General features: G+C 37.1%; 1 protein-coding gene across 2 annotated transcripts; it reads left to right on the top strand.

Moving 5' to 3' along the window:
- TOP2A (DNA topoisomerase II alpha) lies at window positions 1-26,360 on the top strand. Of its 2 annotated transcripts, none has more exons than XM_069543426.1 (35): window positions 1-181; window positions 1,038-1,193; window positions 1,403-1,493; window positions 1,759-1,822; window positions 2,903-3,048; window positions 3,236-3,333; window positions 3,826-4,038; window positions 4,369-4,542; window positions 4,924-5,025; window positions 5,133-5,270; window positions 6,302-6,440; window positions 7,428-7,585; window positions 7,900-8,025; window positions 8,283-8,393; window positions 8,540-8,645; window positions 8,737-8,846; window positions 9,322-9,414; window positions 9,804-9,918; window positions 10,009-10,130; window positions 11,596-11,744; window positions 13,724-13,955; window positions 14,133-14,267; window positions 14,382-14,582; window positions 14,760-14,955; window positions 16,464-16,555; window positions 16,659-16,823; window positions 16,949-17,032; window positions 18,055-18,237; window positions 18,553-18,643; window positions 23,068-23,220; window positions 23,459-23,579; window positions 23,700-23,743; window positions 24,145-24,285; window positions 24,827-25,002; window positions 25,333-26,360. In XM_069543426.1, the coding sequence occupies exons 1-35, from the start codon at window positions 161-163 to the stop codon at window positions 25,459-25,461; spliced, it is 4,575 nt and encodes a 1,524-aa protein (XP_069399527.1). In that variant the 5' UTR covers window positions 1-160; the 3' UTR covers window positions 25,462-26,360. The 2 variants fall into 2 exon arrangements, with proteins under 2 accessions (XP_069399527.1, XP_069399526.1); XM_069543425.1 differs by having other exon boundaries at window positions 24,803-25,002.
- Window positions 26,361-27,939: the final 1,579 nt, after the last annotated feature.

The raw sequence follows: 27,939 nt of genomic DNA, 5'->3' as shown, positions 1-27,939 counted from the left end.
CTATCTGGTTTGGGCGGGCTAGCGGAAGGTTCAAACCGGAGGGGAAGCTCTCTCCTAACCGACGTGCGTCTGTGGAGAAGAGGCTTGCTCCGTGATTGTCTCGAGGGTCCCACCGGTTTAGTCACTTGCAGGGTTCTCGAGCCTCTTCACGACCGTCACCATGGAGGTGTCGCCACTACAGGTACAGCTCGCGGGAGGGGCGCGTCGCGGAGCCTCAGCGCGGCCCGGCATCTCTCCGGCTGCCGGTGAGAGAGAGGCGTCTGGGTCGTGGTCCGGCCGCCGAGGGCTGGGCGCGGGTTTTCCGCGTCTACTCGGGTCCCCTGGGCTCGGCGTGATCGCGAAGAGACTGAAACCTTTTTCTGGTGCTAGTAGTGAAGTATTATCGGCTGTACTGGCTTCTAGGGTGCGGCGTTGTGTTTCACTGTTTCTAGAGATTCATTTGGTCCCGGTGTAGGTCGATGGGATCGTGGTCCGCATGTAGCTTTACACGGCACTGAGAGATGCTTTCCTCTCCCACCTGGGGCTGAAAATGGGATTGGATGACCCTAACTTTGGACAGTGCAGAGCAAGGAACAGGGTTCCCACTATGGAGCCGGCAGGTCCGATGCTCAAAATAAGTCCCTCCTGTGTTTAAAACGTTAACGTGTCCAAAGGATGGAATCCCTATCCTCCCAAACTGCTACTGTAGAATCTATTATGTGCCTGAGACCTGGTAGGCACTCAGTAGATATGTGTGGAGTACCTGAAAAAAGGGGATGTGTGCTGTTGATGGCATCTAACGCATGGAAATATTTCCATGTCAGATACACAGGGCAAAATAATATGTCTGTTTAAACTGACACTTGGGGGGAACCTGCTGCAGTTAACTTATATTGCCATGTTTGTACAACACTATGTCAGCTCCACTGATAACCTACCAAAAGTCTGATTTGTTTTGGTGTGTGTAAGCAGATCACTATGATAGGTATTTTGTTTCTGGTTTCTGATAAACCTATGATTCAAAATCCCTTTTCTTCAATTTTTTAAAAAATTCCTAGCCTGTAAACGAAAATATGCAAGTCAGCAAAACAAAGAAAAATGAAGATGCTAAGAAAAGATTGTCTGTTGAAAGAATCTATCAAAAGAAAACACAACTGGAACATATCCTGCTCCGCCCAGACACCTACATTGGCTCTGTGGAATCAGTGACCCAGGTAAAATCAGGCTAATTAAATGTAGTTACTAAGTAGTTAAGATGAATACTTGTCCAGGTTAATTTTCTATATTTCATGTACTTTGTCTTCTGCAACTGGCCTAAGCTATCATCTACATTGTCATACTAACTGAGAAGACTTTACAGGAACCGTGATAATAAAACAAAGTAGATATATAAAGTAACCTTGTTTCTTTGTCTTATTTCTAGCAAATGTGGGTTTACGATGAAGATACTGGCATTAACTATAGGGAAGTCACTTATGTTCCTGGTTTGTACAAAATCTTTGATGAGATTCTAGGTAAGTATATTCTTAATACAAAGATCTGCTGGTCAGATGTGAGAAGTATTATTCCTACCAAAAAACAGTTGGCAAAGGTTAGACAGTCTGCTGGAATCTAGGAAGTTGAGTTCTTAGAAACAGTCCTATGAATAAAAATTGCTAAATGAATACCTCATCAATGTTACTCCTGCACTGCCTGAGATTTTTTTTCTTTTTGTATCTTAGAGGTAAAGAGTGTTTTCTAAAATACTTTAACTTTTTACAAATGTGTTTTTTCTTTCAGTCAATGCTGCAGACAACAAACAAAGGGACCCAAAAATGTCTTGTATTAGAATCACAATTGACCCGTAAGTCTCCTGCTTAGTCTTTTGTTTTTTGTAGCACCCTGTTGCTATTAATTGCATTTACTTGATTTATAGTAAAGTTGAGCATTTTTTTAATGGAATTTTGCAAAACTGCAGAAAGGTAGAGTGCTAAAATGAGCAATCTAGATAGCTACCATCTAGATCCAACAGTTATCAACACTTTGCCATATTGGTACCATCTATATTTTTAATCATTTCAAAATAAATTATAGACATTATAACATTTTATTTCTAAATATTTCAATAAACATCTCCAATAAGTTCTCTAAGTATTCCAGAGTCTATAGCTATAACTTTTTCTCATGATGCTGTTCAAACAGTAAGCCAGCAGATGGTGATAAAGAATAATTTGATCTAACTTTTCTGCTTATAAATGTCCTTTTGTGGGTAGTCAGGGTGTTGCTTCCCTTTGTTAGTATCCTAATCAGTTATAACATAAACTATACTTTAGATTCTTTTTGGGAAATGTGTTAATGATGTGCTTGAGTGCTCCTAAGGACTTGATACCATAGTCTTTGAAAAAATATTAAGCTAGTTTTAAGCTACGTGTAATAAGAACCATAGTGTGTGTCGTTAGAACTAAAATATAAGTCCAAATAAATTTTGAACATTATGTTGGTGAGCAGGGACGTTTACAATGGATGATGCTCTTTCATATTTGTTTTGCCAGTGTACTTTGTCAGATGGGAAAGCTAAGGGAGCTGGGACAGTGCAGATGATCCTCTTAAAAGCGGTGTAATAATATTGTTTCCAAATTTTGTCCTTTCCATTGGGCAAAATTCATTTCCCTTTGTTTATCCTAACATTTTAAAGCTTCATATTTTTTCAGTATTATCAGTGTCTGCCCAGGTGTTGGAAAAGGATTGATTTTTTTTTTCCTCTTGGCTCCTATTTCATAATTGTTAGGAACTAAGTATGCTGAATTTCAGAAGGTATATATATAAAGAGTCATAAAGAAATTGAGATGTGTGTTTTAGAGACAATGGTATTTAAATATGAAAAGAATTAAGCACTAGCTTAACATCTGTTTTACAAAAAAAAAAATCAATCTTCTTTTCTTAGGGAAAACAATTTAATTAGTATATGGAATAATGGAAAAGGTATTCCTGTTGTCGAACACAAAGTTGAGAAGATGTATGTCCCAGCTCTCATCTTTGGACAGCTCCTAACTTCTAGCAACTATGATGATGAAGAAAAGAAAGTAACAGGTAGAGTACTGAGGAAAATAAAAAACACATACGTTGCTGAAAAAATACATCTTTTCAAAGATTGTGGCCTAAAGGTTAAAAATATGGGAATAAATCTCCATAATTAAATAGCATTGCCAGTGATTAAGAAATAAAGCTGTAAATGCGATAAGAACAATTAAATCATATTTTACATTTATTTGCCCAGGTGGTCGAAATGGCTATGGAGCCAAACTGTGTAACATATTCAGTACCAAATTTACTGTGGAAACAGCAAGTAGAGAATACAAGAAAATGTTCAAACAGGTAAGTAAATGAGTATCTTGTGCCTTGATTATAAATTATGCTGTAGCAATTTATAGTGGCATTAAATTAAATGCCACTTAATTAACTTAATTTATAATCTATTAAATCATGGGAAAGGGAAGTCGCTCAGCCGTGTCCAACTCTTTGTGACACCACAGACTGTAGTCTACCAAGCTTCTCCGTCCATGGGATTTTCCAGGCAAGAGTACTGGAGTGGGTTGCCATATCCTTCTCGAGGGGATCTTCCCCACCCAGGGATCAAACCCCAGCCTCCTGCATTGCAGGCAGACGCTTTACCCTCTGAGCCACTAGGGAAGCTCATAGAAAGTTACTCATAAATGTATATTAGGGAAGTTGAGGGGTGGGGGTTGGTTTGGTTGGGTGTGTGTGTGTTTGTTTGTTTGTTTGTTTTAGGACTTGTAAATTTGTGTTATTTAATTCTAGTTTGTGAGATAACTTGAATTTTTTTCTCTCTATTCTTTATTTCCATAGACATGGATGGATAACATGGGGAAAGCTGGTGAGATGGAACTCAAGCCCTTTAGTGGAGAAGATTATACATGTATTACCTTCCACCCTGATTTGTCTAAGTTTAAAATGCAAAGCCTAGACAAAGATATTGTTGCACTGATGGTTAGAAGAGCATATGATATTGCTGGATCCACTAAAGATGTCAAGGTCTATCTCAATGGAAATAGGCTTCCAGTAAGTATTTTATTGGATGTAGGCAATGAGGTACTTTGTGACCATCGTCAAAAGCAAAGTTGATTTTTTTTTTCCTCCCATTTGTTTTTCTTACCACTTCTCAGATGTGTTCCTGTAAAGAAAACATAATGCCACATTTTAAAAAAATCATAACTTACTTAAGTTCACTGAAGTCTTTCTCAAAGAATCTTATAAGTAAATCCTTTTGTGTCCTTTAGTGACCATCCTCTTATACATATCAGTGAACACCATTTCATAAGTTTTGAAGCATCTTTATTAAAACCTACTTTTTCATTTACTTAAAAAAAAATTAATGCTATTATTTTTTAGGTGAAAGGATTCCGTAGCTATGTAGATCTGTATCTGAAGGACAAGGTAGATGAAACTGGCAATCCATTGAAAATTATCCATGAACAAGTAAACCACAGGTGGGAAGTATGTTTAACAATGAGTGAAAAAGGCTTTCAGCAAATTAGCTTTGTCAACAGCATTGCTACTTCCAAGGTAATTTTATTTTTGAATTATCAGTCATGATTTATCTTTACATATTTCATATAACTGTTCTTGTTTTAAATATATAAAATGAACTTGAATATTTGGCTACCTTGACATCAGTTCAGTTCAGTCTCTCAGTCGTGTCCAACTCTTTGCGACCCCGTGGATCGCAGCACGCCAGGCCTCCCTGTTCATCACCATCTCCCGGAGTTCACTCAGACTCACGTCCATCGAGTCCGTGATACCACCCAGCCATCTCATCCTCGGTCGTCCCCTTCTCCTCCTGCCCCCAATCCCTCCCAGAGAACTAAATTAGCTTTTTTTAAATGTTTGATTATGATTACAATTTTGAGGGTAATGCATTTACAGTTTGGTATTTTTCCTCATTAGGGTGGCAGACATGTTGATTATGTAGCTGATCAGATTGTGACTAAACTTGTTGATGTTGTGAAGAAAAAGAACAAGGGTGGTGTTGCAGTAAAAGCACATCAGGTACGATCCTTTAACACTATTCTTTGGAGAAAGTCAAGGAAGAAGCGAAAGTCTATAAATAAAACATGAGTAAATGTTTAGTAATTTACTGTCAATTTTTACTGCAGGTAAAAAATCACATGTGGATTTTTGTGAATGCCTTAATTGAAAACCCAACCTTCGACTCCCAGACAAAAGAGAACATGACTTTACAAGTCAAGAGCTTTGGATCAACATGCCAGCTGAGTGAAAAATTCATCAAAGCTGTGAGTACTTGGAAGGAAATAAAAGATAGAAGCATCTTCCTTTATTTTCCATTGCCCTTCTCAGCTCTGCAGAAACCAAAATTCCTCCCACATGTCTTCTCTCTCTGAAAAGGAAATTAAAAAAACAACCCTTACCGCTTACCAGCTCTTACCAAGCCCTTAATTATCATCTATATGCCATCTCTATTTATTTGGCCATTACATGTCACCAGTTCAGATCACTTCTGAATTTATCTCATCTAACTACTTACCAAGCATTGAATGCCTTAAGTTGCTCTCAGCGGACACATCCAAAACTGAATCAGTTCTCTCCATACTCACTAATCGCCATTCAGGGAACTTCCCCACCCCCAAAAAACAAAAGTATGTCCTGTTTAGTTAAAGGCCCCAACCAACTGTTAGGTTGCATAAACCTAAATTCCTTAATTCAGCCTACAAGACCCTGCCATTTCTAACCTTATCTCAGTACCACTTTTCCCACATTACCTAAGTCTCACTCCTACTGGCTTTAAATTTCTCAAAAACAGAGTACTCTTTCCCTCTTTAGAGCTTTTTCATGTTTCAGACAGAAGGATTACCCTGCCTGAAACGCTTTTCACTTGGCTGACTACTTTAGGTCTTAACTGTCATTTCTTTAGGAAAACCTTTACTTTCTGTTCATTTCCCTAAAAATTTGTTCCCATAAGACACTGGCCATATATTATTATACGTGATATGCTTTCTACTTATCTCTTCACACTGTAATCGCTCATTTTATTTCTGTCTTCCTTGTTGTATACCAGACTCCTTTAGGACAAGGACTAGCTAATTTGTTTTAACCGCTAGATCGCCACATGGAGCTCAGTGCCTGGCACCATATAAGTATGTAGTCAGTAAATATCGAATGAAAACCCAAAGGAACCAGCTCCCTCAGTGGTGATAACCTGAGACAGGAAAATGTGCCACATTCTGCCCATTTTTGTGGGAGTTCATTTGTATTCCATATTTCTGACAGAACTCTTCTTCCCTAACATGAATCTTCTCATTTTCAGGCAATTGGCTGTGGTATTGTAGAAAGTATACTAAATTGGGTGAAATTTAAGGCCCAAATCCAGTTAAACAAGAAGTGTTCTGCTGTAAAACATAACAGAATCAAAGGAATTCCCAAACTTGATGATGCCAATGATGCAGGTACACATTTAATGTTTCCAAAGTTTAAATCTTAGACTTATTTGATTTGATTCATTGACAGCATACTGTGGATATTTTTCCCTTGACACTTAATATTCAACAGAATGTTTGTACTTTGTTAAAAATCAACCAGTTCCCTGTTACTGAACACTTGGGTCATTTCCAGTTTTAACTGTTAAAAATATTTTGAAATTATTATTTTGGTGTATAAAACAAGAATGTTTATATAGTAATCTATTACCTAATGTAGAAGAGGAAAAAGTCTTCTCAACCTTCTTAAGGCTATCTCTGAAAAATAAAATGATAGACATTAACGGAAAAAAGCAAGTGTATTTATTTAACATAGTTTCATGTGACCAGAAAATTTGTAAGGAAGTGAAAACCCAAAAAAATGCTTAAACCTAAGTGATTTTATGCTAGCTTTGATGAAGAATGCAAAGTTCTGGTAAGATAATGATAAGACAGTGATTATTAGCTAATTATAGTAAACCTGGGGAAACTTAGCATGGCCTTTTCATTCAGATTCTTCTTGGTGACCTTTAATCTTAGATTAAAATGTTCTTTTCTTCCGGGTTTAAGGCGAGCACCTCTTGCATGAGGATCTTATGACCTGCTTTAGGGGAGAGATCAGAGAGATATTCTTGCTTCTACCAAGGTTTTCTTTTCTCAAAACTCCCTGAGCTTAAGATAATGTGCCAAGGTGCCATTTTTTGGAGGCATGTCCTAAACCTCATTACCCACAAAATACGTTAAATGTAATATGATCAAGCAAATGTTTGGCAACAGTATAATTATCATGAAAGATTAGTCTAGGAAACTAAGACTTTATTAACTTACAAATTTTAGTTAAACTATATGTCCAATTACTTAGCTCTATTTGACTCTCAAACCAACTTGTTATGAATGGTAAGTTATTTGTGTTTCATTACATGTCTGAGTTAGTATATTTGAGGTTGAACTAAATGTGCTAATATTCATTTATTTTAGGAGGCCGAAACTCTACTGAGTGTACACTTATCCTGACAGAGGGAGACTCAGCTAAAACTTTAGCTGTTTCAGGCCTTGGTGTGGTTGGGAGAGACAAGTATGGGGTTTTCCCTCTTAGAGGAAAAATACTCAATGTACGAGAAGCTTCTCATAAACAGGTAGAGTATATAAAAACTATCTTCAGAATCAAAGCTTATATTTCATCCCCTTATTGGGAGGATATAAGATATAAATAAGATATTTTAAAATATATCTTAGTTTGTCGTTATTTTAGAAAATTGGGTATAATGTAGCATATCTTATCAGATCTTTCTGACTTAGTAAAGTATAGGCTGCTGCTGCTGCTGCTGCTTCTAATAACTCAAAAATACTAGAGTTCCAAAAAACCCAAGCAACATATACTGTTATAATTCTTTGTTCCTTTAAAGTTTGTAAACAAAATCTTACTTTTTTGTCTATATGTCCATTTCAGATAATGGAAAATGCTGAAATTAACAATATAATCAAGATTGTGGGTCTTCAGTACAAGAAAAACTATGAAGATGAAGATTCATTGAAGACTCTACGTTATGGAAAGATAATGATTATGACAGATCAGGTCAGAATTAAATGTCTTATTGTTGCATTGCTTTCCTGCCATGAAAGGATATTATTTATCTTTAGTCCACATCTAGTTAAGATATGTTTCTATTTTATGCATATTATATAATACAGGTTAAGTGAGTCAAAATTTGAATAGCTTTTTTTTTTCTTTAATCCCCACAGAAAAATTTGAGAAATTGCCAGTATGTCAGTCACAATTTTTTTTAGTTTCTAAGCAAATCTTTTGTGTTTTGGCTTTCCATATATTTCTAGGACCAAGACGGTTCCCATATCAAAGGCTTGCTGATTAATTTTATCCATCATAACTGGCCCTCTCTTCTGCGACATCGTTTTCTGGAGGAATTTATCACTCCTATTGTAAAGGTATACTGATTTCTAAGATACCATAATGGATATTTGAAGGTTCTATATTCCTCAACCCTGGATACACATATAACCTCAGTGATGTGTGATGGTATGCAGGGAACCCAGCAGTGTGGAAAGCCATAGCAATGTGTTTTTTACCTCAGGTGTCTAAAAACAAGCAAGAAATGGCATTCTATAGCCTTCCTGAGTTTGAAGAATGGAAGAGTTCTACACCAAATCATAAAAAATGGAAAGTCAAGTATTACAAAGGTTTGTACTGAAACTCACATAGAACTTCTCATTTTGTTGTATACCATTGTACAGGTTTGTATGGAGTAACTTGGTGTTCTTGCTTTTCTAGGTTTGGGTACCAGCACATCAAAGGAAGCTAAAGAATACTTTGCAGATATGAAAAGACATCGTATCCAATTCAAATATTCCGGTCCCGAAGATGATGCTGCAATCAGCCTGGTGAGTTTGAGTGTATTTCACAAATATATTCTGGTTTTAGGGGGGCTTCCCAGGTGGCGCAGTAGTAAAAAAAAATTCCCTGCCAATGCAGGAGATGCAAAAGACATGGGTTCCATCCCTGGGTCGGGAAGATCCCCTAGAGAAAATGGCAGCCCACTCCAGTATAGTTGACTGGAAACTCCCATGGACAAGGGAGCCTGGTGGGCTACAGTCCATCGGGTTGCAGAGTCAGACACAACTGAGCACATACACACACTGTTTTTAGAAATCAATGGTTTTAACTAGTCAACTGAAACATTTAATTTTTCATATAATAAAATGTTTTATAAAATAGATGATTTTCAGTACACATATTCCAAAGAAAGGAATCAGATATTTTAGAAACTGAGTTTTTATGGTTTGTTAGTTTTTTCTAGAAAAAGTATTTTGTTATCTGTTTGTGCCAGTAACATCTTTTTTATCTTCTAATTTGTAGGCCTTTAGCAAAAAGCAGATAGATGATCGAAAGGAATGGTTAACTCATTTCATGGAAGATAGAAGACAACGAAAGTTACTAGGCCTTCCTGATGTAAGAAAATTTTAAATATATCCCACAAAATGTACTATTTACTGACCTTTTAGAATTGATAGTATAGCAAATTAAGGCTACTAAATAAATATTTCAGTAAAAAAGTTAATAGATAACTACTTATAAATATCCTTATTCTTATTTAATAATTGCTGCATAAATGTATTGGACCTGAAAGAAACTACAAAGTCAATAAACTTTTTTCCTAATTGTGCAGCAAATAAATTTGCTTTTTGTCTTTAAAACATAAAATACTTTTGTTTTTGAAGGACTTTAATAATTATCATAGAAATGATAATGCTTTGTTTTATTTTTGCATTAAGCATTGTTAAGACCAGTGATGTTTCTTATCTTAAACTAGATCATGTAATACTTTCTTTGGTCCTCAGGATTATTTGTATGGGCAAGCTACCACATATCTGACATACAATGACTTCATAAACAAGGAACTTATCCTGTTCTCAAATTCTGATAATGAAAGATCTATCCCATCTATGGTGGATGGTGAGTTCTATTTTTACCATAAGATGGAAATCAATGCCTAGAAATGATTAAATTAAGGATATTAATATTTGCACTTTTTTCATTTTGAAGGTTTGAAACCAGGTCAGAGAAAGGTTTTGTTTACATGTTTCAAACGGAATGACAAGCGAGAGGTGAAGGTTGCCCAGTTAGCTGGGTCAGTAGCTGAGATGTCCTCTTATCATCATGGTGAGGTAAAAACATAATCTATAATGTTTCTGGAAAGCAGTATAGCAGAAATACCTGCAAAGTCATTCTCCAAACAGTTGATGAAAGTATAAGCTGGTACATCCATAATAGAGAACAATTTGGTGAAATATATCAAACTGGAAAATTATTTTGTAACCTAACAATCTGTTTATGAAAATAATGTTCCTATAATGGGCTTCCCTGGTGGTTCAGAGGGTAAGGAATATGTCTGCAATGCAAGAGACCCACACTCGATCCCTGATTTGGGAAGATCCCCTGGAGAAGGGAATGTCTAACACAAGGCTACTATAATCAAAAGAAATGCAAGGATCTACATTCAAAGATATTAATATTTAGTAATGTTTGCTATAACTTTGTTATGCCAAAATTTAGACATGGAAAGTGTCCATCAATTGGAAAATTATTATAAATTATGACGTCTGTACATGGAATCAGTGATATAACTGATAGGTCGGGCTTCCCTGGTGGCTCAGAGGTAAAGAATCTGCCTGCTAATGCCGGAGACACAGGTTCAATCCTTGGGTCAGGAATATCCCCTGGAGAAGGAAACGGCAACCCAGTCCAGTATTCTTGCCTGGGAAATCCCATGGACAGAGGAGGAGCCTGGCAGGCTAGATTCCATGGGGTCACAAAAGAGACATGACTCAGCAACAACAACATATCTATAGGTACTAACACTGAAGAACATCCATGGTCTATTATCAAGTGAGGGAAAAGAAAAGAAGAGCAGAATAGTAATATACTCCAAACTGTTATCTTTGGTTATCCCTGGGAATGGGAAAGGGCAGTTTTCGAATTTTTCATATATGTCTGAATTGATTGCCTTTATACAAACATACATTTATTCGTTTTTTATTTTGAAATTGTTTTTTTGCATTTATTATATAAAACATTGTTAAAGAATAAGATTGCCTGTAAGTTTCTAGATTTTTAAAGAGATGATTGTCTTGCTTGTTGCTGCAAATCAAAATATAGTAGGTACTTTGTAGGTGTTCACCTAGTAAATATTTGTTTAATGCTTACCATGTACAGAGTATACAAAATTAAATCATATATATTCTCTACCTTTAACATATAATCACAGTTAAGCCAGAGGGCTACACACGTGGGCACGTACACTCGCACAACTATAGAATAGAGTGAAACATGCTAGAATGGAAAGGAGTAAACTGTTTAACACGAAGGAGGAAATACTTCATTCTGCAGAGGTTAATAGAGGAGCTGTGCCTTCAGGGTTTGATAGAAATTGCTGGAAGGCAAGCACCCTGAACTAGGAGCCAGAAGTCTTAGGTTTAGGTACTACGTCTGCCATGTATTTATCTTGGAAAAGCCAATAAACATCTACACTTCATAAAACCTTACCGGATTAGAGTGAAATATAGTCATAACAATAGACATGTTATTATTGAGAGGCTATGGATAAGACTAATGAATCTTTTTTTCCCCCAGATGTCACTAATGATGACCATTATCAATTTGGCTCAGAACTTTGTGGGCAGCAATAATCTGAACCTTTTGCAGCCCATTGGTCAGTTTGGTACCAGGTTACATGGTGGCAAGGACTCTGCTAGTCCTCGATACATCTTCACAATGCTCAGGTGGGTATACTTCCGATTTTTAGTAAATTGCCATTTCCAGTTTTGAAGTATTATGAGTTAGTTGACCAAAAACAGAAAAATTCAGTTAATCAGAAAACAGATTTTTGATGCAAATGTTTGCATTCTTAATTGTTTTAAACTAGCTCATTAAATTTTAATTAGTCTACTCTTTTCAATGAGTAGAAAATCAAAATTCCATTTGTTTGATAGCTTAGCCTTTATATCCCTTAAAATGTTTCCTTGCCAAACTATAAATGTTTTACTCTTGATTCTTTTTATTTTCTTCTCTTTTCTTCATCTAGAGCTGTGGTTATCAACCAGAGTAAATTTCATCCTTGAGGGCACATATGGCAATGTCTGGAGACATCTTTGATTGTCATGACTAGGGGAGCCATGCTCCTGGCATCTAGTGAGGCCAGGGGTGTTGCTGAACGCTCTATAATGCACAGGACAGCACTTGCACAGCACAGAACTATTTGACCCAGTAGTGCCAAGATTAAGAAACTTGAGCCAGAGTCAAGATTAGAATTTAATTCTTAAATACCACAAGTGGAAATCCTACTTCCTTTACAAGTCTGTGGAAAGTACATTATGATTGGTCAATTTTCAACTGTCATCTTATTCATTCTTTCAGCAGCATAGGGCATAATTAACAATTCCATCCCTGAACCTCTTTTTTTCTATTTGTCCTCCAGGACACTAGGCTGTTGGTTCTCCCCTTTATTAGTCTTCTTCACTAGGTCCTTCTCATCTTCCCAACCTCCAAATTATGGCCTGCCCTGGGGCTTCTTCATCTGATCTCTTTCCACTAACTATACTGCCTTCCCATCCAGGGATGATGTCTCATGCATCCAGTCTCAGTTCCAGCCCTGGCCTCTAAATTTCATGTCCCTTTCAGGTTTTACTACTTGGATGTCTAATAAATATTTCACACATAAGCTCAAAACTATACTGTTAGTCCCTGTCTCAGTAAATGAAATACCATCCTCCTAATTCTCAGGCCAAAAATTTGGAGTTACCTTTGACTTGTTTTCTCTATACTTGGATCCAGTTCATCAGCAAGTCCTGGGGACTCTGAACTGAAAAAATACTTAGTCGCCCCATTCGTTATATAGACTAGTCTACCACCCTTCTTTCTGTTGGCAGTTGGTTAATTTTTTCAAATAGGTTACTCGAGTTCAAAGCCTTCCAACTTAAAAAAAAATATTTATTTATTTGGCTGTATCAGGTCTTAGTTGTCACATGCAGAATCTTCGTTGTAGCACATGAGCTTCTCTTTAGTTGTGGTGCATGGACTCTAGAGTGTACGGGCTCATTAGCTGCCTCACAGCATATGGGATCTTAGTTCCCTGACCAGGGATCAAACCCATGTCCCCTGCATTGGAAGGTGGATTCTTAGCCACTGGAACAACTTCTTCATTCAGAGAAAAACTAGAGCTTTATTTAAGCAAGCCAGACCCTATATGATCTATGCTTCCCCTCCCCATGTCTTGATTCCATCTCATACTATCTCTTCTTCAAACACACCTGGCCTCTTTGCCTATAATCAAACAGGCCAAGCACACTCCCTCAGTGCCTCTGACTTATTGGTATCTCTGTTTGCTGTGCACTTTCTCTCAGTTTCTTCTGTGTTCAAGTATTATCCTATCAGAAAAGGCTTACCATTCCTTAGCAGCCCCTCAACCAATTTTAGCTACTTTATCTATTTAATATTTATCATACCACCTGACAAAATGTACATTCATTGGCTGTACTACTAGAGTATCTACCTGTAGTGAGCTCCTTAAAGACTGAGACTTATGTCTGCAGTGCTTGACATATATGTAGAAAATACTCAATAAATAATATTGTTAAAGGAATATTAACAGGTAAAGCCAAGGTAATTTTATGTATATATCTGAAATAACACATGTTCTTTCCATGAAAGTTGTGTCAAAGCCAATATATTTTTCTAAAACAACATTCTTTGTTTTCTTTAGCCCTTTGGCTCGGTTGTTATTTCCAGCAAAAGATGACCATACTTTAAAGTTTTTATATGATGACAACCAGCGTGTTGAGCCTGAATGGTACATTCCTATTATACCCATGGTGTTGATAAATGGCGCTGAAGGAATTGGTACTGGGTGGTCCTGCAAAATCCCCAACTTTGATGTTCGTGAAGTTGTGAATAACATCAGACGTTTGATGGATGGAGAAGAACCTTTGCCAATGGTAACTATTCTGTGGACTAAGAACCTTAGTTTTCCTCTGGTTTCAATTCAGCAGATGGTGTAGTTAAAGAGCATAAAAATTTATTTATTGCTTAATGTTAGATTTACTGTTTAATGCTGTTGGGCTTTGTTTTAGTATCACATTTCGAAAACATTCTTTTTTTAAATACCAATTTAGCTTCCAAGTTACAAGAACTTCAAGGGTACTATTGAGGAGCTGGCTCCAAATCAATATGTGATTAGTGGTGAAGTGGCTATTCTTAATTCTACAACCATTGAAATCTCAGAGCTTCCCATCAGAACGTGGACCCAGGTAAGTAAGGATTTCTTTTTTGATTTCTGTGATGGGGAAACTTTTTATACTAACGTATGTTGAATATACAGGAGCCTAAGTTTTAGAAACTTACAAAAGGATTCTTTCTTTTAGACGTATAAAGAACAGGTTCTTGAGCCCATGTTGAATGGCACTGAGAAGACACCCCCTCTCATAACAGATTATAGGGAATACCACACAGACACCACTGTGAAGTTTGTTGTGAAGATGACTGAAGAAAAACTGGCAGAGGCAGAGAGAGTTGGACTACACAAAGTCTTCAAACTCCAAACTAGTCTCACATGCAACTCCATGGTATGTCCTGTTTTATGATAAATACATGTTTCCATGTATATTACAGGTTAATATCAATTTTTAAAGGATATCTTAGGCTACTTTTACATTTTCAAAGAAAGAGGTCATTCCTCTAAAACCATTAAAGTTTAGCCAATTTATCTACTGTTGACTCTAATCTTGTTTTTTCTCTTCTAGGTCCTCTTTGACCATGTAGGCTGTTTAAAGAAATACGACACAGCTTTGGATATTCTAAGAGACTTCTTTGAACTCAGGCTTAAATATTATGGATTAAGAAAAGAATGGCTTCTAGGAATGCTTGGTGCTGAATCTGCTAAACTGAATAATCAGGCTCGCTTTATCTTAGAGAAAATAGATGGCAAAATAATCATTGGTATGTTTCTGGACCGAAAACTGCCTGTACTAAAATTACAATCTTGCCTCACTTCTTTAAACATTTTTGGTGAGAGGAATGATAGGGAGGGAGGACAAAATCCATTTATTTCTGCTGGTTCCATGTATGTCTTTCATATATCTAAATAAGCATTTATGGTTTAAAAGAGATAGCTTTCCCTAAACTGAGCATCTTGAGAAATCAGGAATTAGTTAACATTCCCCAGTGGCTCAGACGGTAAAGCGTCTGCCTGCAGTGCAGGAGACCCGGGTTCAGTCCCCAGATCGGGAAGATCCCCTGGAGAAGGAAATGGCAACCCACTCCAGTACTCTTGCCTAGAAAATTCCATGGATGGAGGAGCCTGGTGGGCTACAGTCCATGGGGTCACAAAGAGTCGGACACAACTGAGCGACTTCACTTTTACTTTAGACAGGAAGAGAATGGAGAGCTAGAAGAGGTCCCTGTGTAAACTGATTGATAAACAGCAGAGATAAGTCTGATAGAAAAACCAAAAAGGAAGGAGGGTTTTAAATGGATTATATTATAAGTAAATTGCATACCCAAGACTGAAAGTCATGTCTAAGGGAATTTTAAGACATTCGGAAGCAACAAAATCAAAGTTTAAGTATTACCAGGAAAAAAGTTTTGACTAAAGTTAGAAGCCTCAGATCTGGCCAGGTTTAACTAGAAAAGCCAGGTAACTATGGGTTGTTGTAGCAAGTCCCAAAACATGACAACACAAGTTACATAGTGATCATAGGATAATTTTCTAATGGTACACAAAAATGTTTAGCTTAGTAGTTACATATTCATGGGTCTTTTAAAATACTATAACAGTGGCATCTCAGTCCCCTAATTTCACAGATACTACCACTTAAGACAAAGCTATATAAGTAATATTGGGTATGACTCAAAAATAAGTAAAGATTATATTTAGTTGCCTAGAATTTAGGAAATACTAGAGACTTTCCAGGCTTCTTGAAGAGTTAATATAGAAGGCTTAAAGGTGTGACTTATGTCAAGTTAATTGGCACTTAGAACCTCACTATATCACAGCTAGTAACATTCAGTATCCCTCAAAGTCTAATAAATTGACTATAGTAGACATTGAGAAGGGGGTACTATAGAAAAAAGGGAACAAATGCATTATAAGGGGCCATAATCAAGAGAAATCAATGTTTGGATGGTGGCACTAAGAACTAGCCTGCTCAAGTGTTGAAATTAAAAGAACAGTATAATTGAGGTTGATATTTATCAGAAATAAAGGTTTTGATTGTCTTCTGTTATGATTAGATCACAACCTCATATATGATTTGACTGCCCCCTTGTGGTAGTTTATATTTATCAGTGGTTTAGGGAGAAGACTTAGTGACCACCAGGATGCACAAATTTATGCAAGAAGACCTTATAATTTCCAGTTTTAATCTTTGACTTAATATGGTAAAAACTTTATCCTTTCGTAAAATATTGCTCAAAACTACTGTCTGTGTTCACATTTGTTTAAATAGAAAATAAGCCCAAGAAAGAGTTAATTAAAGTTCTGATTCAGAGAGGATATGATTCGGATCCTGTGAAGGCTTGGAAAGAAGCCCAGCAAAAGGTAATTTCTTGGTTAGCATTTTCTATGTTATTAGAGATTGTGTACAGTCTAATGTCTATATTTCACATTTCCTATTAAAGATAGATTTTAATTTCTTGTTTAGGTTCCAGATGAAGAAGAAAATGAAGAGAGTGACAATGAAAAGCAAAGTGAAAAGAGTGACTCTGCAACAGATTCTGGACCCACCTTCAACTACCTTCTTGACATGCCTCTTTGGTATCTAACCAAGGAAAAGAAAGATGAACTGTGCAGACTAAGAAATGAAAAAGTGAGTTGTTCCTGGATAGTACATGTTGCTTGGTTGTATTCTAATGGTGAAAGAAAATTGTGGGCTTTGGGAAAATGCTGTTTATGCACATAAATTAACTCTTATTTTCTGACTGTCTTATGAAGGAGCAAGAGCTAGAAACATTAAAGAGAAAGAGTCCATCAGATTTGTGGAAAGAAGACTTGGCTGCTTTTGTTGAAGAGCTGGAGGTGTGTAGTTTATAATGCCCATGTTAGAATTTGTATTAATGAAATAAGGTATTCTAGCAATATACCTCTTTGTCAGGAAATTTCGCAGTTGACAATAGAAAGAATATAGGAGACATGAAGAAACATTTCAAGATAACACATAAAGTGACAGATTGTTACAAACAAGTTAGAATAAAGTAAATGGTACCAGGAAACACACTACCTAGAAGTTTTCACACAAAAGGGGGAAAGGACAAAAGTTGGTTTTTGACCTATTGGGAGTGAGAATTTAAATGTAGAAGAACACCAACCCAGCCCCCCAAGTAAACCTGAAAGGACAAAGATGGTTTCCTTCAGGGCCGGCTAATCAGTAGTTTAAGAGGATCCTTTGTTACCAAATCAGTAATATTGTTTTGCAACATTATCTTTAACATAAGAAAAAGTATCTTAATTCCATAAATTAAGCTAAAATCTTTAATGTGAAGATTTATATTATTGCACTTCAATTTGGATGTTTAGCTTGTAATCAGTGATTGGATACATTACTGGAATCACATCCTTTCTGCTTATTTGAGTTTATAAACATACATTTATGTGTATGTATGTGTATTTTATCTTTAATTCTGATTCCCCATTTTATCCTCAAATGTTAAGTTGTAGAATCAAACGTAGAATTCAGTCTTTTATCTCCACTTTTCAAAGTGTGCCTTAATGTTTGAACAGCTTATCACAAATTTACCTTTGAGATGTAACAAACTGAAATCAGTTTAATCATTGCCTTTTATTCTGTCCCTAGGGATACAGTGACATCAATGCTGTAATGTCCTTGTTAGCGTATAGACTTGCTTTCTTTTTTGGGGGGGTGTGACCCCATTTTATATATATATATTTTTTTTTAATTGAAGGATAATTGCTTTACAGAATTTTGTTGTTTTCTGTCAAACCTCAGAATCAGCCATAGGTATACATATATCCCCTCTGTTTTGAACTTCCCTCCCATCTTCCTCCCCATAGACTTGCTTTCTTATATCAACCTTTTCTAGGTTGTTGAAGCAAAGGAGAAACAAGATGAACAAATAGGACTTCCTGGGAAAGGTGGGAAAGCAAAGGGGAAAAAAACACAAATGGTAGAAATTTTGCCTTCTCCAAGTGGAAAAAGAGTCATCCCCCGAGTGACTGAAGAGATGAAAGCAGAGGCAGAAAAGAAAATTAAAAAGAAAATTAAGGTAATACTCTTGAAAGCTTATACATAAAACACTTTAAGCATTTTCCCACTTAGAACTGAACTAATCATAAAACTTCTAATCCCGTAGTTTGGAATTTATCAACTCATCATAACTTCCCTTCCTTACGAACCTGATTTATTTTCAGTATTTAACTATCTTGAAAAAGTCATACCCATACCATTATTCAGAGCTCTTAGCCAAAATAGAAAAAAAAAAATCATTCTTTGACCAAATATATATTTGTATATTTTACCTTATATTTTTCTGAATAATAAGTTGGCAGAATTTGACCATCTTTGTCATGCTATCTTTTAGAGTGAAAATACTGAAGGAAGCCCTCAAGAGGAAGGAATGGAAGTAGAAAGCCTAAAACTGAGGCTGGAAAAGAAACAGAAAAGAGAGCCAGGTATTGAAACATCTTAAGGAAAATGATGTAGGGTTGAGATTGAATTCTGTTTGTTACCTAGTACATTCCACATAGATATTCAGAAGTTCTTCTTGAGGTCCATGAAGGACTATATCTGAACTTCCCTATCTTTCTCCTTGGTATTTGATTTTTGTAATGAAATACTTTGTTGGGCTCTGAAGAAAATGATCAGTTTGTTAAGTTTCACTTTCTAGCTGGTTATGAGGTTTTAATATGTATAACATCAGTTCAGTTCAGTCACTCAGCCGTGTTCAACTCTTTGCGACCCCATGAGTTGCAGCACACCAGGCCTCCCTGTCCATCACCAACTCCCAGAGTTCACTCAAACTCATGTCCATCGAGTCGGTGATGCCATCCAGCCATCTCATCCTCTGTCGTCCCCTTCTCCTCCTGCCCCAAATCCCTCCCAGCATCAGAGTCTTTTCCAATGAGTCAACTCTTCGCATGAGGTGGCCAAAGTATTGGAGTTTCAGCTTCAGCATCATTCCTTCCAGGGAACACCCAGGGCTGATTTCCTTCAGAATGGACTGGTTGGATCTTCTTGCAGTCCAAGGGACTCTCAAGAGTCTTCTCCAATACCACAGTTCAAAAGCATCTATTCTTCGGTGCTCAGTTTTCTTCACAGTCCAACTCTCACATTCATATATGACTGCTGGAAAAACCATAGCCTTGACTAGACAGGCCTTTGTTGGCAAAGTTAATGTCTCTGCTTTTGAATATGCTGTCTAGGTTGGTCATAACTTTCCTTCCAAGGAGTAAGTGTCTTTTAATTTCATGGCTGCAATCACCATCTGCAGTGATTTTGGAGCCCCCAAAAATAACGTCTGACACTGCTTCCACTGTTTCCCCATCTATTTGCCATGAAGTGATGGGACCAGATGCCATGATCTTAGTTTTCTGAATGTTGAGCTTTAAGCTAACTTTTTCACTCTCCTCTTTCACTTCCATCAAGAGGCTTTTTAGTTCCTCTTCACTTTCTGCCATAAGGGTGGTGTCATCTGCATATCTGAGGTGATTGATATTTCTCCCGGCAATCTTGATTCCAGCTTGTGCTTCTTCCAGCCCAGCATTTCTCATGATGTACTCTGCATATAAGTTAAATAAGCAGGGTGACAATATACAGCCTTGACGTACTCCTTTTCCTATTTGGAACCGTATTCATATATAAAGTTTCTTGAAGACAGTCACCACATCTTAGTCATGTTGTTTTATCCCAAGTTCAGCACTGTACGTGGGATATACTTAACACCCGCGCAGTAAATTAAGTAGAAGTAACAACTCTAACCATTTGTTTATGCCTTTACTGAATATCTGCTTATTTTTAACATCTTCATTGAGATGTTTTAACATAGTCATATGCAAGATTCACTCATTTAAAGTGTACCATTCAGTGATTTTAGTATACTCAGTTTTAGAACAGTTTCTTGCCCTGCAGAGAACACTGTACCCATTAATGGCCACTCCCCATTTTCTCCCAACTCCCCCTCCCCCCAGGCAACCACCAATCTACTTTCTGTGTCTAGATTTGTCTATTCTGGACATTTTATATGAATGGAATCATGTAATATTTTCCTTTGTGGCTGACTTCTTCACTTAACATAATGTTTTCAAGGGTCAGCCACGTTGTAACATGTATCAATACTTCATTCTGTTTTGTTGCCAAATAGTTTTTCGTTGTATGAATATACCACATTATATTTATTTGGTCATCAGCTGATAGATTGGATTGTTTCCACTTTGGGGCTTTTATATTTCTTTGGAGAAGTGTCTGTTCAGATCCTTTGCCCATTTTTTACATTGGGTTATTTGTCTTTTTATATTTGAGTTAGTTGCAAGAGTTCTTTATATTCTAGATGCCAGATCTTTATCAGATATATGATTCTCAAATATTTTCTGCCAGCCTGTAAAATATCTTCATTTTCTTGATGATGTCCTTTGAAACAGTTTTTAATTTTGATGAAGTCTAATTTATCTTTTTCTTCTGTTGCTCATATTTTTGGTGTCATATCTAATCTTTTGCCAAATCCAAGTTCATAAAGATTTACACCTAGGGAATTCCCTGGCAGTCCAATGATTAGGACTCCGTGCTTTCACTACTGAGGGCCCAGGTTTGATCCCTAGTTGGGGAACTAAGATCCTACAAGCCCTGTGGTATAGCCAGAAAAAAGAAGAAAAGATTTACCCCTTATTTTCCTCTAAGAGTTTTTAGTTTTAGCTTTTACATTTAGGTAATTTTGAAGTAAGTTGTATATGGTATAAGCAAGGGGTCCAACTTCATTCTTTTGCACGTGGATATCCAGGTGACCCAGCACCATATACTGAAAAAACTTTCCCCATTGAATTGTTTTCACTTTTGCCCAAAATCTAAAGTTTATTTATGGATTCTCAGCTCTATTCCATTGATTGATGTATATATCTATCCTTGAGTGCCTACCTGTGATAGGTAATGTGTGCTCAGTTCTGTGGGGAGTACAAAGATGAATAAAACAAATAGAAACAGCTTTTGTTGTTGTTCAGTTGACCAGTCACATCTGAGTCTTTGAGACTCCCTGGACTACAGCACTCCAGGCTTCCCTGTCCTTCACTGTCTCCCAGAGTCTGCTCAAACTCATCCAGATACCATTCTACTATGCTTGTTGTCCCCTAAACATCTTAGTGTTGAAAAAGAAGTAGTAAGAAGATGGGAGGGGGGGCTCAAGAGGGAAGGGATATATATATGGTTATGGCTGATTCACATTGTTGTATGGCAAAAACCAACACAACACTGTACAGCAATTACCCTCCAAAAAAGTAATAAAAGTATGTCGTATGTACTATGCTGTTTAAACTACCTAGCAATCAGTACTTTGGCCACTTGATGCTAACGGCCAACTCATTAGAAAAGACCATGATGCTGGGAAAGATTGAAGGCAAAAGGAGAAGGGGGTGGCAGAGGATGAGATGGTTAGATAGCATCACCAACTCAATGAACATGAATTTGAGCAAACTCCAGGAGATAGTGAAGGACGGGGAAGCCTGGCTGCAGTTTATGAGGTCACAAAGAGTGGGTCACAAATTAGCAACTGAACAACACAAAGCAATCAATTAGCATATAAAGCCAATGACTCAAATAAGTATTTTGAGCATTTACATTTCCCATCACCATCTCAAATATTGTGAGGACACAAGAAATGGGGAAGCATGGTGTTTACCCTCAAGAGGTTTATCAGGAAAGAGAAGTAAAGCAGAACATACTAGCCACTGTAGTGATTTAGAGAAAGTGGAATCAGTGTGGGTATATGCAGGCTTTGTGAAAGAGATAACACTTGGGTTAGAGTCTTACAGACTGAGTAAGGTTTAGATATTCTAGACTAAGAGAAGAAAAATTATATAATATGCATGGGACAATGAGAAGGCCCCCTTCGCAGAGTGGGAGGGTTTATTTTGAAAAAATAGTAGCAAATAGTTATATCAAATTGTGAAGAGTTAGGAAACCAGGTTGTTGGGGAGGATGGATATGTTGGATTCAACTAGGCCTATGAAGAAGGAACTAACTAGACCAATAAGGAGACTGTCCTTATCTTTGGGCCTAAATGAAGGAAATAAATAGCAAAAGGTGGGTATGAGAGACAGTTGGGGTTAAGAATTAACGTGACTTTAAACATCCTCAACTCAGCCATTAAATGTCCCTTAAGATTTGGCCCAAGCCATTCTTTCCTTTTGAATTGTCTCCCTTGCCTTGACTTTATAACTTGTTGATCTTGCAGCCTTTCCCATCTCCACACTGTAGCCTATAAGAACTCTTTAAAAATGCAAATCTGGTCATATAAGTTCCCTGTTTAAAACAAAATTCTTAACAAGACCAGCCGTTCTCCCCCTGACTTCTGTTTTCCAGCCATAATGGGTTTCTTTCAGCTTCCTAAATGTACTGTATTGTCTCACAGAACTTTGTACATGTTATATCCTGAACTAGAATGGTTGTCATCCATTTCCCTTCACCTAGTTAACTCTTGTTTAACCTTCAGATCTCAGCTCAGACATCTCTTCTTGCAAAAGCCTCATGTTTATATACATATACACGCATACTATTGATGCATGCCCTATGTAAACACATATACTGTGGGATTACTACTACTATGGGATTAGATGACCAAGCTATAAGCTCCTTAGCAAGAGGGACTGTGTTTCTGTTCACCATTGTATTCCCAGTACTAGCACAGAGTTAAGTATTAGGTTGGCCGAAAAGTTCGTTCAGTTAGTGACTGCTTTGTTCAATAAAGTCCTTGGTAAATATGAAAAATATACCTTTTATTTTTACACTTTAAGCCAAATGAAGTTTTTGGCCAACCTAATATTTGAAGGATAGATGGAGAAAAGTGAGTCAGAGAATATGTAAAGATGGTTAATTCCTATCTCCTTTCCAGTTACCAAGACAAAGAAACAAACTACATTGCCATTCAAACCAATCAAGAAGGCAAAGAAAAGAAACCCCTGGTCTGATTCAGAATCAGACATGAGCAGTAACGAAAGTAATTTTGATGTCCCTCCACGAGAAAGAGAGTCGCGGAGAGCAGCAGGTAAGGAAAAGTGAAGAACATGATGCATATTCTGAAAGATTCAGATGATCTGTGTATTCTGAGGTACATAATCCCAGAAATTGTTATCTTAGAGCAGTAATTAAATTTTTGAGAAATTAAGACATCTTTACAAAGATTAAACTGAAGCTTATATCTTCAGGACATATTATATTAATCTATGGATTAAATATTTCTCCTGTTGTCCTTTTGATTCTTTGCATATGTATATTTTTAACAGCAAAAACCAAATTCACAATGGATTTGGATTCAGATGAAGATTTTTCAGATTTTGATGAAGACACTCAAGATGATTTTGTCCCATCAAATGCTAGTCCACCTAAGATCCAAACTTCCCCAAAGTAAGTATCCTCTCTAATAGGGATTTTAGCATGACTGTTTTTAATAGTTGATGATATATTCTTTGTTGTTTGACACATTTAGAACTGGTCGTCAGGATGTTTTGTTTTGTTTTATTCTAGACATAGTAACAAAGAACTGAAGCCACTGAAGAGTGCCTCATCAGGTATGTATTTAAGTAAAAATTGTGAGATGTCTGCTTTACTGGACACTCAGGTCCACCTGGCTTCTAACCCAGACTACATTATCCAAGTCCTATCTTTGAAAATAAGTATGGGTTCTTATTAGTATTACATTGATATTGGTCATTAGATTTAGTTTTGCACATGAATAAGTTCTCCATTTAATATATTAAAAGTAACCATGTGCTTGCCAGGTACTGTGCTAGAGATACAAAAAATAACTTTGCTGATGAAGAACCCAGAAATTAGAACAAAGTTATAAAAGTGTGTTTGAAATATTCCAGAAAAGTCACAAACATGGTGTTTGTGACAGGAATTCAGAGCAGGGACAAAGCACAGATTTTTATGTATTGCTTATATGTACTACTTTCCTTTCCATTTGAAGTAACAGAGCTTGATGCTGATGATGCTGAGGATAATGTACCACCTCCTCCAAGCTCTCCTACTGCTGATTTCCCAGCTGTAACTGAAACCATAAACCCTGTTCCTAAAAAGAATGTGACAGCAAAGAAGACAGCAGCAAAAAGTGAGCCTCAGTCTTTGAATTGGGTTAATATTGGGATTATGGACAGAGAGGCCTGGCGTGCTGCGATTCATGGGGTCGCAAAGAGTCGGACACGACTGAGTGACTGAACTGAACTGAACTGGCTTCTACAAGTCAACTTCAAATTTTTATTCTCCAAATTTACTATAGATATTAAAATAAAGACTTTGTCTAAATGAAAACAAATCCTTAGATCTTTATAATCAAAATTGCTAGTCAAAAGATTTTTAAAAAGAGGGTTTCTCAAAATGCCAGGTGTTATCCTAACTCATATCTATGACAGGGATGGGACTTAGAAACAGTTACAAACATTTAACATGAAGCATGTAACTACAAAAAAAAATCGGATGCTTAAGAATATTTCAATTCTTAATGCATTTTCGTCTCGATTATGTTGTCTTTTCCTATGTTAAATATAAGCGGAAAACAAGTTGCTAAAGAAAGTTTGCTGTGGAAACAATTCAGCTGAGAGTGACCCTGATGAATGCCTGTGTTACAGGTCAGTCTCCCACCTCCACTACAGGCGCCAAGAAAAGGGCTGCACCAAAAAGAACCAAAAAGGACCCAGACTTGGATTCCGATGTCTCTAAAAAGCCTAATGCCCCTAAAACCAAGACTCGTCGCAAAAGGAAGCCATCCTCCTCTGATGATTCGGACTCTAATTTTGAGAAACTGATCTCCAAAGCAGTCACAAGCAAGGTATTTATTCTAGTCAGCCCTTTCACTGTAGGTTTTTTTTTTCCACTGAAAAAAAGTTATTGCGAAACACGTAATCAAGCTTTGCTGCTAATAATTTGGCACATTTTTAAGAAAATAAATGTAAATCCATTACCCTTTTACTCTGTGTAGTTTAGTTGTAAAACAGCTAAATGTCACTAATTAGTCAATGAGAGATTTGCCTTTGGTCTCTTTCTTACTACTTGTTAGAAGGTGGAATATTCCTTGAGTTGTAGTCTGTTGGTATATTTTTTGCATTGAAATTCTACTGTCTGGTTGATACTGGAAATTACTTGTGCTCTTCTATTTTAGAAACCCAAGGAGGAAAGCGATGATTTCCATCTGGACTTGGACTCAGCTGTGGGTTCTCGGGCAAAATCTGGAAGAACAAAGAAACCTATAAAGTACCTTGAAGAATCAGATGAAGATGATTTCTTTTAAAATGTGAGGTGACTATTTTAAGTAATGACCTTAAAGTTAGGTAAATGTCTCAGTTTCCTCCCCTCTGAATTTAGTTTGGGGAAGGCAGTTTTAGTTCAGGACCATTAAGGTGAAGTATGTAGAGCCCAAGTGTCCTTTATCTCTCTGTAATACTGTAGAATACTGTGACCATCTCCTGGAAAGTGTTTTGTTTTCTTCTCTGCTTTGTATATGTATTTAGTCTGTTTTCTTTTGTCTTTTAAAGTATGATTTTAGGCTCTCCTGGCCTCTTGGGATAGTTGTGTGGTAACTTTAGCATAATGTAGTTTGACAGTTATTAAGCTAAAATGGGAGCCCTTTGACATAAAAGTTTCTGCTCTGCCTACTTTCAGTAAATATGAGATAGAGCATGATTAGTTCCGGTTTTATCTTAGTTTTATAAGCAATTTTCCATCAGATAGAACTCTTATGTAGTTCCAGTTCCAAATACTCAGGCTTTTATATGCTGAGTTTTTAAGCAGTGAAAAATTGTTTGTATTTTTCATATCCTTTTGAATATCACCAGAAGCTGAAGAAAAACACCATGGATGTATCTTTATAACAGTCAATAAAATGAAGAAAATTAGATCCTAAGTTGTGATTATCTCAGCACTTGACTTGTCCCCTCAGATTGCAAAGGAGTCAGGAACAATATTCTCAAAGAATATTGATGCTATCTACACTCAGCAGTGAGCTTTTATATCCATTTTGGGAAATCTCCATAATTTTCAATTTATAAACTTTTCAAGACCTTCCTGCATTCATTACATGTGTGTGACTTGAGTGATGTTATCAATGTTTTTGTAAATATTTACTATGTTTTTCTATTTAGCTTAATTCCAACTATTTTGTACTTTAATAAAACGTTGTAAACATTGCAACCCTTGATTGTTGCCCTTTTTTCACCCTGCACTACATTCTTTACTTTAGTCTGAAATATATCCTCTTCACTATTCACTATAAAATAGCTTTGAGAACTATTCTCATCATTTTCTGATGTCCCTCATAACTCCTGGCCACAGTGATAGTTCTAAGAGAAAGGCACCATGACTAATGGCCAAGCAGATTTTTCCCTGAGCTTTAAACATGGGTGCTAAATTCATCTCTTCCACACTCAAACGGTGTTGACCCTCCATCAATAAATAGCTTTAAATATAAATTTCTATTCCCTACTTTAATAATATTTTGATAATCCAGTCGACTGCTTGATGATATCAGTAAATTGGGGCAATTGGCTAATCATTGAAGGGGGAAAAAATGCTAGAAAGGCCCAAACCCTTCTCATCTTACAGGAAAGTCAAACTCAGACCTTTTTTCCCCTCCCCCACACACATTGCACACATTATGCAGGATCCTAGTTCCCTAACCAGGGATCAAACCCCTGCTTCCTGCATTGGGAACTGAGAGTCACCCACTGGACCACCAGGGAAATTCTTCACATAGACTATTAAGTATCAAAAACAAAACTGAAGGGACTTCCCTGGTGGTCCAGTGGTTAAAAACTTAGCTGCCAGTGCAGGGGACCTGGCCCAGGAAGATCCCACATGCCACGGGGCAACTTAAGCCCCAGCACCACAACTGTGAAGCCCACCCACTTAGAGCTTGTGCTCCCCAAGAGAAGCCACTGCAATGAGTAGCTCCTACTTGCCTCAACTAGAGAAAACCCAAGAGTAGCAATGAAGACCCAGTACAGCCATTTTTTTTTTTTTTAATTAAGTACTAGAAGGAAAGTCTTGAGTCACAAAGGGATAGCCATCCTAAACACATCCCCAAGAGTGGCGTTGTCCAAAGAATGGAAAATGAGCCCTTTTATCAGAACCTGGACAAAAAGGTCAAGCTCTTTGTCCCAGCAGTTCTCACCTTAAGAAATTTAGAAGGGGACGTGCGGAAATCGATGTAAATACAAAGGAGAGTTCAAGTAACACAAGAAATATCAATGTCTTGGTTACAACATAACTTTACAAAATGCTTCCATGGGGGAAAGTAGGCAAAGTGTTCAATCCCTGAGTCGGGAAGATCCCCTGGAGTAGGAAATGGCAACCCATACCAGTACTCTTTTTTTTTTTTTTCCATACCAGTATTCTTGTCTAGAAAATTCCATGGACAGAGGAGCCTGACAGGCTATAGTCTGTGGGACAGCAAAGAGGCAGACACCACTGAGCGCATACATACACGGAGGCAAAGTGCAATCACTATTTTTCACAACTACATGTAAATCTATAATATCACACAAAAAAGTTACATACAAAGCTGCCTATTAAAGTTTCTATAATAAACTGAAAGTAACCTAAATGTCAACAAGAGACCTCTGGTGAAACAAGTTATGGTACAATGAGGAATACCGAGCGCTCGCTAAGAACCATCATGCAGGGACCTCCCAGCAAGTCCAGTGGTTAAGACTCAGGACTTGCCTGGTGGCATAGTGGGTAAGAATCCGCCTGCCAGTGCAGGGGATTTGGG

Source organism: Ovis canadensis, chromosome 11 (assembly GCF_042477335.2).
Source record: "Ovis canadensis isolate MfBH-ARS-UI-01 breed Bighorn chromosome 11, ARS-UI_OviCan_v2, whole genome shotgun sequence".
Lineage (NCBI taxonomy): Eukaryota > Metazoa > Chordata > Mammalia > Artiodactyla > Bovidae > Ovis > Ovis canadensis.
This window is presented reverse-complemented; position numbering and strand designations above follow the sequence as displayed.